Raw genomic sequence first — 15,636 nt, 5'->3', positions numbered from 1 at the left:
GCAATCCACTCACCTCAGCCTCCCAAAGCGTGGGATTACAGGCTGAGCCACCGAGCCTGACTTATGTTTCTTTTTTTAACCAAAACTCCTAGCTTGGTGCTAGCCAGAAGCCCTGCTCTGAGCTAAATCAGTGAAATATTGCTGGTTATTTTACCTAAAAGTTTGCCTGGGCACGGGGAGAGGGAGCAGGCATTCAAATGGGTAACAGATAGAGAGGCAGCTGATTGGACATAGATGTTGACAATTTGCATACTTATTTTTTTCATTTCAATCTGTGCCACAGAGTCATACATTTGGTAATTATTTCATGGTTTTGTTTTCAGTTGAAAGTAGTTAGGGCCATATGTTTTGACAGAAAAAAGATAATTCGTACTTTTTTCGGCTTTGTGAAAGGGAAGATGGGGTAACAATTTTACAGTGTACCATGGCAGTGATTCCTGTTCAAAACTTTACCAGATTGGAAACTCACTGTTCGTAATGATTCTCTTGGTAAGCAGAAGATGAAGGCATCTGTTTAAAGCACCCAGGGTTAAGTTTGATGCTTCAGAGCACTGCAGAGAGATCATTTATGACACCACTTAGCATTAGCAGATGTCATTTATAAATATGAAAATTCGACCTCCCGATTCTTCAGATCTCGGGTGATTTAGAAGGATATTCTGGTCAAGTGCTGACACTTCTGACCTGGGATTTGGAGTGCAGAGACCGGAGTTATAGCCCCACGCCTTCCTTCACACAGTCATGGAAAGGGACAGCACTTTACCCTCTCCAGCTTGACCACTTGGGTAGATAATCTATTTGAAAATGATGATTAAATAAAATAATGGATGCAAGAAGTCTTTGTGATTTTAAAACACAATGAAAATAGAACTTTTAATGATGATTAATCATAGAATCTTATTAAAAAATCCTTTCATTTAATTATGATCAAGGTCAAAGAATGTATCTAGGAAAATACGTATTATTTCTCCTTTTGTGAATTCTTTGAGTTCTTTTTTTTTTCCCCCTAAAGAGCCTATATCCAGGCTGGAGGGTGGTGGCATAATCATAGCTCACTGTAGCCTTGAACTTCTGGGCTTAAGCAATCCTTCTGCTTCAGCCTTCTGAGTAACTGGGACTGCAGGCATACACCACTAGACCCAGCTAATTTTTTTATTTTTGTGGAGATAGTCTCACTGTGTCGCCCGTGCTGGTCTTGGAATCCTGGGCTCGAGCAATCCTCTTGCCTTGGCCTTCCAAAGTGCTGGGATTACTGACTCAACCTGGCCTCTATCTTTCCAATATCTATTAGAATCTTGGTTTCCTCGTCTTTTCACTCTTGCTTGGGTCTCTGCTCTTCCAAGTGTGACTTTCTGCTTTTGTCTGACACAACTTTCTTCCTGATCCCTTTGCTTCCAGGGGAGGAGTGGGTACTTAGGAATGATGGCTCTTGGGCTGTCCTTAGTAGGTACAAACAGAGCACTAAAGACACTTCGGATTGGAGAAGGAAGAATAACGCCTCTCAGGTTGTAGAAGGCCAAAGATAAAGTAATTGGTGTTTTTCTTTTGTGCTACTTTCCCTTCTTGGAATCTCTTGGTACCCTCATACCTTCTCTGCTTTCTAAAATTAATTCTTGGGAAAAGCTCTGAGATCTCATTCTGTTGAATGATAAGAACTGCTAACACGCTGTAACAGCATTTTCCAAAGACGGGGGGTGATCAGGCACGTGTTGAAAATTGGGTTTGTGACTGAGGAACCTTTTCAAGGGATGTTGGCTTTCACCTCTCATAGTAATGTACCTTGACTAAAATCAGCAACAGTGAAATTAATTTGTTTACCCCATAGTGCCGAAACTTATTTGAGCTTAAATCCCTTTTTAAAAGGCACACCTGTTAACATCCAGCGAAGGACGTCAGCTCTAGGCTTCAGGCATCAACTTGTGAACTAGGGTTCAAAGAGAAGAAGGTGGGGAGTGGTGCTTTTAGAATCCTTTGGACCCTCATAGGTGATTCCACCCCTGAAGGCTCAGCCCTAAACACACTGAGAGGTGAATACCCCAGATCTCCTGTGGCAGAACCAGTGACTGTTTTTGTGTCTTTGTTACGATGTTGTTCTTAGTTTGACTTATCTTGTGTGCGGTGTGTTTATTATTCATGCATGCACTTAGTGCCATTTGAGCCTATTCTGTGCTGGGTATTACACATGTGTGGACACACACACACACACACACACACACACACCAAAGCACACCTGTACATTTGTTTTATAATATTTTTTTTAACCGTATTTTTCTGCAATTGGCAATCCCTAGCAGGCCTTCTTAGCATTCAATAAGGTATAGAAGAAACAACAGGCAACATTGGAATAAACCTAAAATTAATTTCTGTCTTTACTGTCGAGTCATAGAGTTTGTTTTTATCCCTAAGACTTGCTGCCCTCATTTAATTAATAAAACAGTGCCTTCAGAGGTCCCAGAGCTATTTATTGGGTGTTCCAACACCTCCTAATGAAACAGTCATCATTTTTTTTAAGCAATAGGTTGTCAAAGGGATAACGTGTTGAGAAGGGAGATGATCTGTTAGACATAATTGACAATCATGCATGTGATGTGATAGGTGTAAATAGACATAAATAACTAGTTACATCTGTTTAAGATTTAAGATAACCAGAAGCAATAATGATTAATTGAAATAATACATGAGCCTCTCCTTGACATTACCTTGAATTTCCGATGAGCATTTAATCAACAAAAGTTGGAAACAATTTGGCTGGGTGTTCAGGACGCATTAAAGAGGTGGTGATGTGCTTGGCATCCGTATCCTTTCATCTGTGCCAATCCTGACCTTGAGGCAGCCAGCTCCCACGAGAATAAGTAACATGAGCAACGTAACCAGGAAGAAGTCAGGGTTTCACCTGGACCAAATTTTATGCAATAAGTGTTTCAAGAGATTTTCAGCCAGGTGTAACTTAATCAGTCTACGGCAGTCTTAGCTAAGGCCAAGGTACTCATAATGTTGGCTGTGGGCTTTCCTCTGATACACCATGTTGAAAGTAATAGCAAACATACAGTGTCTGCTCAGCTTGTGCCAAGAGCAAGAGAAATGCAGGTGTAAAAATAAAAGGAAGTATTTAGAGCCAGGGGTAGGACACATAGGCAAGACTATATTCACACTTCACTCTAATATTTGAGGTCATAATACGGTGGCTTTTAATCAGTTTAGTGTGCTGGTACTTCATAGTGGGTCTGGTTTCACCACTAAACCCCAGAATGGCTTTCAGCACATTACTTAACCTCTCTCTGTCTCTGGTACCGGGAAGCAAGTGTATTAATACCTGCCGCTTTGTGTCTGGAAGACAGATGACTGGTCCTCCTCCTTACAGTCGCTCATGACAACCTCCTTGTGCTCCCTGACAGAGGTGGTCTTGTGTGCTTTGAGCAAAATAGCGCTCTTGGGCCCCAGGCTGCAAAATGGCCAAGCCATTTATTGGGACCCAGGACTCTACAAAGCTGGGTTTGGTAAACAAGACTATGTGGTTTTTGAATCTCAGTCCTGCTACTGTACTAGCTATGTGACTTGAAGCAACTTACTCAACTTCTCTGTACCTCAGATTTCTTAGCGGTAGAGTTGGGATGATAATGAAGTGAAAGGGTTAGTGTAAAAACAAAACACATGTATGTCCAATGTGGTTGGAATCGCGTCTGGCATATCATAAACAAACTGTGTATCATTGCCATTATTTTGTCCTGAGATGTGTGACAAGAGCTTGAGGCTTGGTAGTCGTTGAGACCAGGTCCTTTTTCAGTTGCAGTGTTAAGCTATGATACCCTAATAAGTTGCTGCTTCTTTTCTTTTCTTTTTCTTTTTATTATTATTATTTTTTGAGTTAGAGTCTCACTCTGTTACCCAGGCTAGAGGGCAGTGGCACACCCATGGCCACCACAGCCTCCGTCTGCTGGGCTCAGGTGATCCTTCGGCCTAAGCCTTCTAAGTAGCTGGAACTACAGGCGTGCGCTACCACACCCGGCTAATTTTTGATTTATTGTAGAGATGAGGCGAGTTGCCCAGGCGGGTCTCGAACCTGCGGGCTCAGGCAATCCACTCACCTCGGCCTCCCAAAGTGCAGGATGACAGGCTGAGCCACCGAGCCCGGCTAGTTGCTGCTTCTTTTCATTGGTAATCCCTTGCATAGCTCACTGGGGTGGCTGCAGAAATTCAGTGGGATAGTATGTGAAAATAGCTTTAAATCTCAAATGTTCTAGATCTGTGGTAACGTAACTATGATATCATAGCAGAGTGAGCCCACTCACATCTCTTTCAGCAGTCTTGCTGCCTCAGGGTTGCAATAACACATTGAAAATACGTTCGACATCACAGGCTGCTATGTAGACCTAAATTGCCATCGTTTTGTTATATAATGAATGATTAGTGGCTCTGTCTTAAGTTTGTTCTTTTTAAACTGAAGCAGGGTTTTTTTTCCCCCTTCCCTTATACATTTCTATGCATGTTGAAGGCTACAGACTCATTTTTATTTAGAGCTTGAAATTTGATTTCAAGATTTAAAAAGTGTACTTGCAGCTAGCTGTATAAGAAACTTAAGAGGAATATCCTTGCCCTTTTATTTGAAGAGCAAAAAGCCCAAGCTCGGCCACCTCGCAGTGCACAATGCCAGGTTTCGCATAACTCCTGGTATGCTGTGCATGCAGAAGACACACACTTAATAGTCAGTGCTGCTCACTTTCTTCTGGGCTTGCCACAGGAGGGGTAGGTAGAGCAACACCGGGCTTCAGGCTGCCCACCCTCACCTGTTGAGGTAAATCCTACTCTGTTGTGGGTCACTCGAGTCCCTACTTCTTCCTGTTGCCTCCTTCTGGATTGCCTTGATATTTTCAGTTCTGTGATTTTGATCCGTAAAGATGCAAGCAAGCAAGGGGATTCAATTCTTTCAAGGGTGCCTGCCGCTTCTTAACAGAGAAGGAAGATTTGGTGGGTGAGAAGGAAAAAACTCTTGGCTGAAATTCACTTCCAGGATTTAGCTTCAGGTTTAATTGACTCATGAATGGGTAGTCAAAATTCAGCTGATGTTCGGAAGGGGGAAATTAGAGCTGATATTTGTGATGGGACGTGTGGATGTCTGTTTGAAGTGATTTGTGTTCTGAATATGTTGACACGCTCAGAGAATTCCTTCTGGGGGCAATGGATACATATTCTTTCTCACATATTTTTTTGGTGATACAGCCTGGTTGAGTGGAGTTGGGTCATCGCAGCTCACAGAAATAAAATATGACTGTCATACACGTGAATGCCACATTTTACACAGATAGTTGCGAAATATTCTTTCTTTCTGGATATCAGTAAAGAGAATTTAGGGGGTAAAACTCTTCTTACTGTGGGTGGTTTTAGGGCACTTAGAACGATTTGGTTAATTCCTTTTAAAACTTCATGTGGCTTAGATGGGAATAAAGTCTTTACAACTTCAACTGCTTACACTCATGAATTTTTTTTTTTTATTTGTAATAAATACCTCTCAGTTTGTCAGTACATACTGCAGACATGTATGTGTTATCGCCAAACATATTTCCTGTTTATGTGATGAGAATGCAGATTGGCCTTTAACCATCACCTGGGAGTGTGGAGGGTTCTTCCTCCGACTTGATAGCATATACTGAGGTATGTCAGGGGAATGATCTGTGTTCCTGTGGTTTGTTTTGCTTTTGTTTTTTGGCTGTTTGCATTCTTCGACTGTGCGCTTGGGCCGTTCTGTGCCTTTGGGCCCGATAAACTGCCTTTTCGCCTTACAGTGCATGACTCCACTGTGCTACAGGAATCTGTTTCTTAACCTTTTGTGCTGTTTGACTGCCTGTTGGAATCTTTAAGCAAGGGCATTAGGAAAGGCCTGAAGAAATAGAAAGTCAAGAGAACTGGATGAGAAGCTTGGGCCTTGTCCAGGCCCTGGGGTGAGCCCTTTCACCTCTTCCTTTTGCTCCTCTGCAAAATGAGGTTGAATTCATCTGAGCTCTAGAATGAAGATGCCAAGAGGCGGGACAGAGGGCAGCAGATGCAGACGGTGACATGAAAGCGAAAGGAGCGTCTGTAAAGTGATAGCCAAAGATTTTTAAAATAATAATTCAAACAGAGAAAGTATAGAATAGAGGAGCCCAATTACCAATCATATGAAAACACTTCAGAAAAAGTTAAAAATCTGTTCAGCTTTCATTGTCCACAGAAAATCTAACTGGGATCCCTTTGTCAGAAACGCTCAGGGCCAAAGCCTGAATCATAGATAAATTTCTTCCTTTTGCTTCCTGCGTATCCAGAGACCTGGGGTCTCAGATATTCTTTCATGGTGTGTTGCTTGGCTCAGCTTGCAAGCATTTTGGCAGATGGTTATAAAAAAGGACTTTAAGAAATATGTAGTGGTACATGGGACTCTAAAGATAATAAATAAAACTGAAGCCTCGGTGTCACGCCATTCAATCAGATCAACATTTATTGAACACCAGTTGTATACCAGGTATTAGGAATACCTAGAATTGGCCTCACCTGCTAGCACTCCAGAAGAGTTCACACTTTTTCAGCCTTAAGGAACAGCAAGTCTGAAATGAGCTGGCCTTCCTATGATAGCTGCCCTAACGGTGGGAGGCAAACTTGGCCCAGTAGGACTCCCCATAGGCAAGAAAGACACTCCACCTTTGCACTGTCCAACAGGTGTTTCTTGCCGTGGTGGGAAAGTTCTGTGTTGATGATGTCTCATAGCAGTGAGTATCTGCATGTGGCTACTCTGACTGAGGGACTAAATCTTTAATTTTATCTACTTTTCATTAAGTGCGATTCAGATAACCATGTGTTACTAGTGGTCAACCAGTTGGACGGCAGCTTTCTCGAAATGTTGTTAAAAATAACTACAAGCCAGCCGGACTTGGTGGCTCAGCCTGTAATCCCACACTTTGGGAGGCTGAGGTGAGTGGATTGCCTGAGCCCACAGGTTCAAGACCCGCCTTGACAAGACCTCATCTCTACAATGAATCAAAAATTAGCTGGGCGTGGTAGTGCGCGCCTGTAGTTCCAGCTACCTGGAAGGCTGAGGCGGAAGGAGCGCTGGAGCCCAGCAGGTCGAGGCTGCGGTGGCTGGGAGTGGCCACTGCACTCCAGTCTGGGTGGCAGAGTGAGACTCCAACTCAAAAAATAAAAAATAAAAAAATAACTATAAGCCATGGGTAGCTATTGCAAAATATAAATAATAAAGCCATTTATGGAGTGCCCGTGACAGATCAGGACACATATTATTTCTGATCCTTGCAGCAAAAACACCCCCCATTTGACAAGTAAGGAAACTGAGGCGCTGTGAGATAAATTGCCTTGTTATATCCTCACAAGGAATTTGAACCTCCTGGGTCTGACTCCAGAGCTGGGTGATTTCTAGTTTCCTGCTGAGTTTGTCTCTGTACTCTCTGGAAGTGGGCTCTTCTGAGCACATCTTTCTCTTGCTTTAGGGACCAGCCAGTGATGTCCTTAACTTGGTCACCTAGAACAATTACAGTGTTCCTCTTAACTCTTCTGAACATGGAGTATCACTGCCCCAGAGCCATTCATTTTTCTTACTGGGACACACGTTTTTCAAAAATTTTGTAAGAGTTGAGGGTCCCATCCAATTGCCTGGGTTGTGAACTGATCACCTCTGAGTATGTTTCCCTGGTAGACATCGGAAAGCATCAAAGCGCAGACCTAGGTCTGTGGGTATCGGCAGCACACAATAAACTCTTGGCATTCCAGTGTCTAAGTGTCATAGTTGAGAATATTTATGAGATCTCCCAAATCCTGAGTGAGCCTGGCCAGCACTTGGGCATCTGTGACATAATTGTGCTTTGCTGTTTTCTTTTTTTCTTTCTTTTTGTCAGAGTCTCACTCTGTTGCCCCGTCTAGAGTGCAGTGGCACTCAGAGCAGTGTCAACCTGGGCTCAGGCAAACCTTCCACCTTCCTAGTGGCTGGGATTACTGACATGCACCACCATACTTGGCTAATTTTTATTTTTATTTTTTATAGACGAGGTCTTGCTCGCCATGTTGCCCAGGCTGGTCTTGAACTTCTGGGCTCAAGCAATCCTTCCACCCTGGCCTCCCAAAAGCACTGGGATTATAGGCGTGAGCCACTATGCCCTGCCTACTCTGCTATTTTCTACTTCTTATGGCACATGCAGTAACTCTGTTTAAGGATCTGAAAACCTCAGTTATAATGTTTCATTATTCTGATCTGATGATTATCTTCAGAAATTATATATTCAAATGATACTTGTAAAATCATGAAGGGTAGTAGTGTGAAGAAATAGTAAGAGTCTACTTTACAGTCAGTGGCTGTCTTCCAATCCCACGTGGTGACACTCCTCATGATACATGATATGAAGTCACCTTTTTTTTTTTTTGAGTTGGTGTCTCACTCTGTCACCCAGGCTGGAGTACAGTGGCATGCTCGCTGCACACGGCCACCACAGCCTCAACCTGCTGGGTTCAGGTGATCCTTCCGCCTCAGCCTTCCAAGTAGCTGGAACCACAGGCGCGCCACCACGCCCGGCTAATTATTTATTTATTATAGAGTCAAGGTCTCGCCAAGTTGCCCAGGCAGGTCTCGAACCCCGGGCTCAGGCAGTCCTCTTGCCTCTGCCTCCCAGAGTGCTGGGATTACAGACGTAAGCCACCACGCCCAGTGAAGCCACCTTTCTTAATCCCCTCTGAGTTAAGGTTTCTACTTCAGGAAGCAGGTTACTTCACATATACTTGGTTTACTCTAAATATGCCTTTATTTTTCTCAATTATCAGACCCCACAAGACTATTTCTATAAATTGTGACCAAAGTATAGCCTCATATTAATACTTAAAAGTCTCTTTTCTTTCCCTTTTTTGCCTTTTAAGAGTGAAGAATTTTTTTAATGGAAAGAACATAGACTTTGATGATGCTTTCCCTCTTGAAAAATCTACAATGTGGAAAGGTATCCCAACCTTTCTGAATTGCATTTTTCCAGACAATCAGCACAAGGGCAACATGACATCAACACTAATGCCTGGTGGTTTTTGCATGCTTAATAATCTCTAGGTTCCATTCTAGTGGCTTTCCGCGTATTATACCATTGAATTCACATAAGAACTTGGCATTGCTGGCATTGTCATTTCCATTATACAGGTAGGAATCCAAAGACCAGAGATTTAAAAGTAACAGGTCTAAGGGTGCCTAGCTAATAATTTGCGATGGAACTCCCATTCAGACCCAAGCTGACTTGGGCCAATACACTTCACCTCTACGATACTTCAGCTTTGTAATATAGGAATGATACTATTAATAATCTTTACCTTGTGTGATCATTATGAAGATTAGAAATAACCTACATGGAATTCCTCCCACAAACACGGTTCCACAAGAGACCCTAAACAAACAATAATCATTATTGCTTCAAAATCTCCATTAGTGAAACTGACATGCCAAGACCAATAAAAATGAGAGTATCAAAAGGATAAGATAGGAGGCATGCTTCTTCATCTTGTTTGTTGGTTTGTGTGTTTGCTTGTTTCTTCTCTTCTGATAGGCAGAGGCTTCATTTTTCTTAGATGCCTGCAGAAGAGGTAGTTGGGAACATTGAATGAAACAGCTAATGCACCATAGTAATACTTAGTATTACTTAGTTATAATACTTATTACTTAGTAGTACATAGTAAAAATCACACCAAGAAAGTTAAATCTGTAAAATGAAAACTTAAAAAAATCTTAGTCAGTTCAAGATTTAGTGTTTTCTAGAGAACTGTGTTAAACTCAGAATTTCTGTTTGTACGACTGTGTGTTAAATTCAGAACTGTAAGAGAAAACTCATAGTGCTAACTCTGAATATTAAATATGCCATGTTATTAGTTTTCCATGAAGCTTTTGCTCAGCACATAATTTAATAAAAGGCTGTGACCTATGAGTTTGACCAAGCTTCCCCATTTCCAACTTGGCCGGAAAAACTTCACACTTCCTTAGTTACTCTTGTGGGAAGAATCAGAATGCCACAATCACCTTGACTTAAACACCTTGTTGGAGAAAAATTTAAGTGTAGATTTTGTTTCCCGTTAGATTTTCCTCATATTTCATTGTCAAAGTCACTTCAATACATTGCCCTGGAGTTTGGGATTTTTTACTTCATTTTTTAGATTGGACTGATTTTCTGGTATTAGTGACTAGAAATAAGTCCAACTATTTGAAGAGATCTAGGGTGTTTGTTGTTATCTATTAACTAAGGTTATTTTGTTTGACAATTGTATTATTAAGCCTTCTATGTATCTAGAAAAATAATACTGAAAACTAAATAGAAGTGAGCTTTTCTTACTGAATTTAATATCATTATTAAATGCCTTATTGAAACCTGTAGTCCGAAGTCTTGATTGAGAAATTGACAAAATAGTTGAGTGAAGTAAAAATAACAAAGCAGCTCACTGGTTGTCCAGCATATTAAAGATAAAGTAAAGTATGAGCATTATGATCATGGTGTTTTCATAAATATCATCTTATATCTCCACCACCATTTTGAAAGAAAGTACCTAGTAAGTGGTGAAAAACAAAGAGCTAGTTGCTTTGACCATTTCATTATTGAATTTTTTATACTCAAAATGTGGGGGGTTGAATAAAATAAATGTGTTGATTTCTTCTACTTTTAAAAAGTTCAGTTGTATGTGATATTATATAAGCAAAAATATAGAGAACTTACCTTTAAAAATTACTTTTGAGGTAAGAAAGATAAAAGTATATGAATGGAAAGGGAATAACATTGTACCTGATCTAATCTGCAAATTACTATATAAAGAAAATTTACAAAATATGCAAAAGTTATCTTTTTAGAAAACTAAAAACAGAGCAACCCCCTCAAGTCCCCTCCCACTGCGGGAGCTTTTCTGTCCTCTCCATAAATCTTGCTTTAAAAAAAACCCAAAAAACTAAAAACATCAGTTCATTTCCTATTAATAAAGACTTTAATCTTTTCTAAAGAAAAAAAAAGTCTTCAACTGTGTACAACAGCAGAAAAATAGAAATTGCATAGTATAATATACCTAAAAAGTTTTTAACCCCATGGAAACTGTTTTCCAAGCAGACGTTATTTATGAATTTGAGGTAAGTTATCTTACCCTTTGAGTTTGATTATAGTTCATAATCAGAGTAGCCTCCTTGTAAGTAACCAGGATTAACCAAAGATTTTTTTCTTATCTCCCAAAAGAAATGTCAAGTGTTTCTACCCAAATTGGAAAAAAAGATGAACTTTGTTAAGTGTCATCAGGTGGTGTTGACATAATAATAATACGTGTTCAAGGATAATGTAATAAAAGATGCAATTAAAATTAATTTATTTCAATTGTTTTAAAACATCAGGTGATTCAATAATATGGGTCAGAGATTTTTTTTTTTTAGTTCATAGTAGTATATATTGATCTCTGAAATTTGGAAGAAATGCATAAAGTATGCTTAGCATGTATCAGTATTAACTGGCCAAATAGCTGTCAGGCTAATGGCATGTAAATATATTATAGTCATATTGTCCTCATTCTGTCAGTTTTCAATTTCTCTTTTTCTTAGAACATGATATTTCTTTCATCTTTTTGGTTGGCTTTCAGGACCTTCTCTAAATACATTTCGTAATATTTCCCAAACTATTAGTCGTATCATTCGTTCTTAGGACAATTCTGAGATTTACTTGATGTAACTTAGGTTATTCGTTTGTTTTTGGATTCCTGGCCTAAGTTTTATTCTTTGTTCCTTAAAACTACTCAAAAATTGTTTGTTTTTATTAGCTTAAGTTCTGTGGAAATAGAAGTAGATCGCTGTTCATACATTTAAGATATGATAAAAAAATTACAAAATATAGTCCTGTGAAATAAATACAGGGCTTATATGCGTCAGTGACTTAAGAAAAAAATCCTTGTTTTCTGCAGTGTGAGTGAGTTTTTCTGGCTTGTTTTTGTTTTGTGTAAGCTCCAGGACCTCCCAATTTTCAAGGGCACTGTGGGGCATATGTAGCATTTATTTGATGTATGGATGTGTATGCAGAGTTCCCCCACATCTGTCTCTGTGGACCTATCCTTTGTGAAATCCTAAACCTTGTATTAATGTTTAGTTTATGATTCATGGTGTTCTGAGAGCAATTATATAATATTTCTTAGGGTGTTTATTCGATGTGTACTGTTTAAAAAGGGGGGGAGGTGGAGTTATTTTTTGGTAACCCTGCACTTGCATTTTTATTGGCGAATTTCTTTTCCTTCTACTGTGACCTGTGAATATCACTGTAGGCTCCCTGCCAATTTTGTGAGCGGCTGCCTGCTTCAAAATGGAGGCAGGAAGGTATCCATTTTCATCAAGAGGATGACAGTGTTTCAGTCTTTCCGACCATCTGGAGAGAGGAACTTTGAGAGCAAAGGAAAATGGGGATTAAGAAAAATTATATTTAGCAGAAAAGGCAAGGGGGAAACCAATTAAGCTTAAACTATACCTTATGCATTTATGCTTTTCTACTATGCGGTCCTGTTTAAAGGGAACACAAACAAGAAAATATACAAGCTATTTTTTTAAATAAAGAACTATTTCCTCCAGTCTCATAAGTATTAGTAAATGAATGTAAGTAAATTAGGTTTTGATATACTTTTAAAGTTTATTGTTCGCACATATATAATAAGCAATAAAAAGAGAAACACCCCTCTCCTTCCTACTCATACATATTGGTGGTCTTATGTATATAAATCCAGGCTTTTAATGACCTTTTTCGTGTATGTCTGCCAAAAGCTGACACTTTCGGGTCTTAATATTCCAGGATATATATATATACATCTCTTTCTGTGGTTTAGATAGTTTATTCATGCTCTCTCTCTGTCTTTCTCTCTCTCTCTCTCTCTCTCTCTCTCTCTCTCTGTAAAAGTGAAAATTTTAACTGAAAGGTAGAATTTTTACTCTACCATTTGGGAGAGACTAGATGCATGTCTTTTTGTTTTTACCTTGCACATGCTCATGGGCCATCTGTGTTTTAAACCAAAAAAGGAACACTTCGACTCTCAGGACTACCCTATGGGTATTATAGTGTATTTACAACTAGACGCGGTTTGCAATATTTCAGCCTATAGCTGGAAAATATCATACGTGAGTATTTTCTCTTTACACAAGTATACTGAGCGTTTTGTTTTGTTTTGTTTCACTATTCTGAAAGGTGCAGTGTTTCTTGCATTCGATCAGATTTAGGCTGGACAGGGTAGAAATTTCACATTTTCTGCCTGCTTCATATGAATCATGGCCCTTGAGGTGCTTTGGTCAGTGCAGTAAGCGGAATTCTCCTGGTTCTTTTCCTGCAGGTCTATGCTCCTTCAGCAAGCACTGCCGACTACAACAGGGACTCGCCAGGCTATCCTTCCTCAAAACCAGCAACCAGCACTTTCCCCAGCTCCTTCTTCATGCAAGGTAAGATGCTTCTTGCTCTATGGGGAAATCCACTGAACAGAGTCTTCCTGGATCATTTAGAATATACGGGGCAGAAGAAATGGAATAGTAGACAAGCGTAGAATTTTGGAAGTCATACTCGTGTTGGGTTGAGTTCCTTAGGAATTAATTTATTAAAACTGTACAGAGAGAGACTTTCTTTTTAAGTTCCACTCCCTTCAACAATAACCAGTTCAGGTTAGGCTGATCTGTTCACTTAGAGCTGATGCCGCCCGTGGCCTTCTGTGCATGACTGATCATTTCAACATCTTTACCCTCCCCAAGAAGAATGAGTGTGTGTGTTTGGAAGTAGTTCGACTCAGTGTATGTGTTAGGCATCCTGGATTTGGCCAGCAAGGAGCAATTTGTCCTTGTGTAGAATCTTACATAAAACGGCCAGCCACTTATGAATTTGTAGTGAGAACCCTCCAAAGGGGCCTGTGGAAAATAAAGCGATTTGTCTGCAGACTAGAATATTTCATAGTGAAAGCTCTTTCCCAACAAGTTGACTGTTCAGGGTAAAAGACCCAACTTTGGGGGGGACCAAATACAGAAAATTGCAGCTCCATGGTAGGTAGAGTGTATTTGTTCTTTTAGTTGTCCAGTGAACCTAATTAAATGCAGATGGGCGTGTGTCCTCCAGAGATTGCCACTGGGAAGATAACCTCCTCCTGCAGTTTGAAAAAGACCAAGATGTTGCAAGTGACAGCAGCTATTCCAAGAGTGAACCATTCGGAGGACTCCCCAAAGGCTGACATGCCCATGGCACTTATTTTCAAGGGTGATGATAGCATTGCCAAGTTAATACCTTGAGTTCAGATGTGGAATTTACCAAGAACCCTTGTGTGCAAAGCTTTTAACTCTTTTTGCCCGGACATGAAAACCTCATTTACGTATGTGCCTTGGCAACACACCCTGGGATTTTCCCCCGGATTCCACTCGAGGAAGGGCCATGTCACAGGAAGGGGAACACAGCTGGGGCACAAAGTCTCAGGGGAGCATGCTGGTGTCTCACTTAGATTACAGTGGACACGCTAAAAATCATCGTGATCAAGGGAGTTTTCTTCTTTCCTTCAGCGTGCTAGCTCTTTGAGGTTGTTAGTTCACATGTGAAATTCCATGGACAATCTATAAAATTGATTCAAATGAATCCCTCAAGAATAGAAAGAATGTATTCCCCACATAATAGAGCACACGTGCACAGGCATCCTTTATCTCTGTGACTCATCTGAGGTGTAACTCTCAAAGGGACAGAGCAGGCTATGTTATAGGGGCATTCTGTGCCATGACAAAAGGCTTATCATCTTCAGCTACCTCACATCTTCAGCTAACTACCTTGGCATCAGCGTTCCTCTTTTGTGAGCAGTGGAAGAAACTGTCCTATAGGTGCTTAAGAGGTTGTCAGCTCAGGGATTCGTCACTCAAAAAAGAGACACTTGACAGAAGGATAAATTTCTTCTATTTCTTCTTCTTCTATCAATTTCTTCTTCTATCAAGAAAAGTGATTTTCTTGAATTTTGTGCCTTGCAGGAAAGGCCAGGTAGCTTAAAACAGTAGGCTTCTTGCCCTGGTACGCCACGGAATATAGGGAACAAATTTGTTTTTCTGCATACGAATACCTAAAAAGTTAAAAAAAAATTGAGTTGACATTTATGATGAGCACAATTAATTTGCACACGTCTAATTCTTTGAAAACAACATTATTCCAAGATCATGGGATGTGATAAATATTAATTTACTGTGAAAAGCATAATTTATGTAAAATATGTATTTTTATAAGTCTGCATTGAGTATGGTATCCTGTGTTAATCCTGAATACATTGCCACCCAGTGTATCACATTGTCAGAATGTCTCAGGACACTCTTGTTCAGTGATACATATATTCTCTATTTATTTGTTATATGTACCTTCTACTTAAAGTGTCAGTAGTCTTGAACTTCATATCTGAATTTAAGTTGACATGCAGACCTCTGTCATCCGAGAGCTAAAGCTAAGGTACATGAGTAATAAGTTTTTTAAAAATCCTGTCTTCGTGTTATAACCACAGAGTCAGTTACAGCATGGTCTTGGTGTCCCCATCAGTTGCCTCACAGAGGGGTACATGATGCCCTGGGGATTCAGGATTAGAATGTGCAGTTAAGGTGACAAGTTTTCAAAGACTGTCTAGGGCATATTTTAAACT

The 15,636-nt window shown here is 40.2% G+C and overlaps 1 protein-coding gene across 15 annotated transcripts in view; it reads left to right on the top strand.

Annotated features, from left to right (window-relative positions):
* TCF4 (transcription factor 4) overlaps positions 1 to 15,636 on the top strand; it is a 391,888-nt gene that overhangs the window by 320,626 nt on the left and 55,626 nt on the right. For all 15 annotated transcript variants that reach the window (XR_504111.2, XM_008054872.2, XM_008054871.2 and 12 more), the window contains one exon: positions 13,330 to 13,435. Coding sequence is in view for 14 of the 15 variants with exons in the window: in XM_008054872.2 (XP_008053063.1) it covers positions 13,330 to 13,435 (106 nt within the window). In the remaining variant the exon portion in view is untranslated. The remainder of the gene's footprint in view (positions 1 to 13,329; positions 13,436 to 15,636) is intronic.

This window comes from Carlito syrichta, unplaced genomic scaffold, assembly GCF_000164805.1.
Source record: "Carlito syrichta isolate Samal-C Ts95f unplaced genomic scaffold, Tarsius_syrichta-2.0.1 Scaffold301567, whole genome shotgun sequence".
Lineage (NCBI taxonomy): Eukaryota > Metazoa > Chordata > Mammalia > Primates > Tarsiidae > Carlito > Carlito syrichta.
This window is presented reverse-complemented; position numbering and strand designations above follow the sequence as displayed.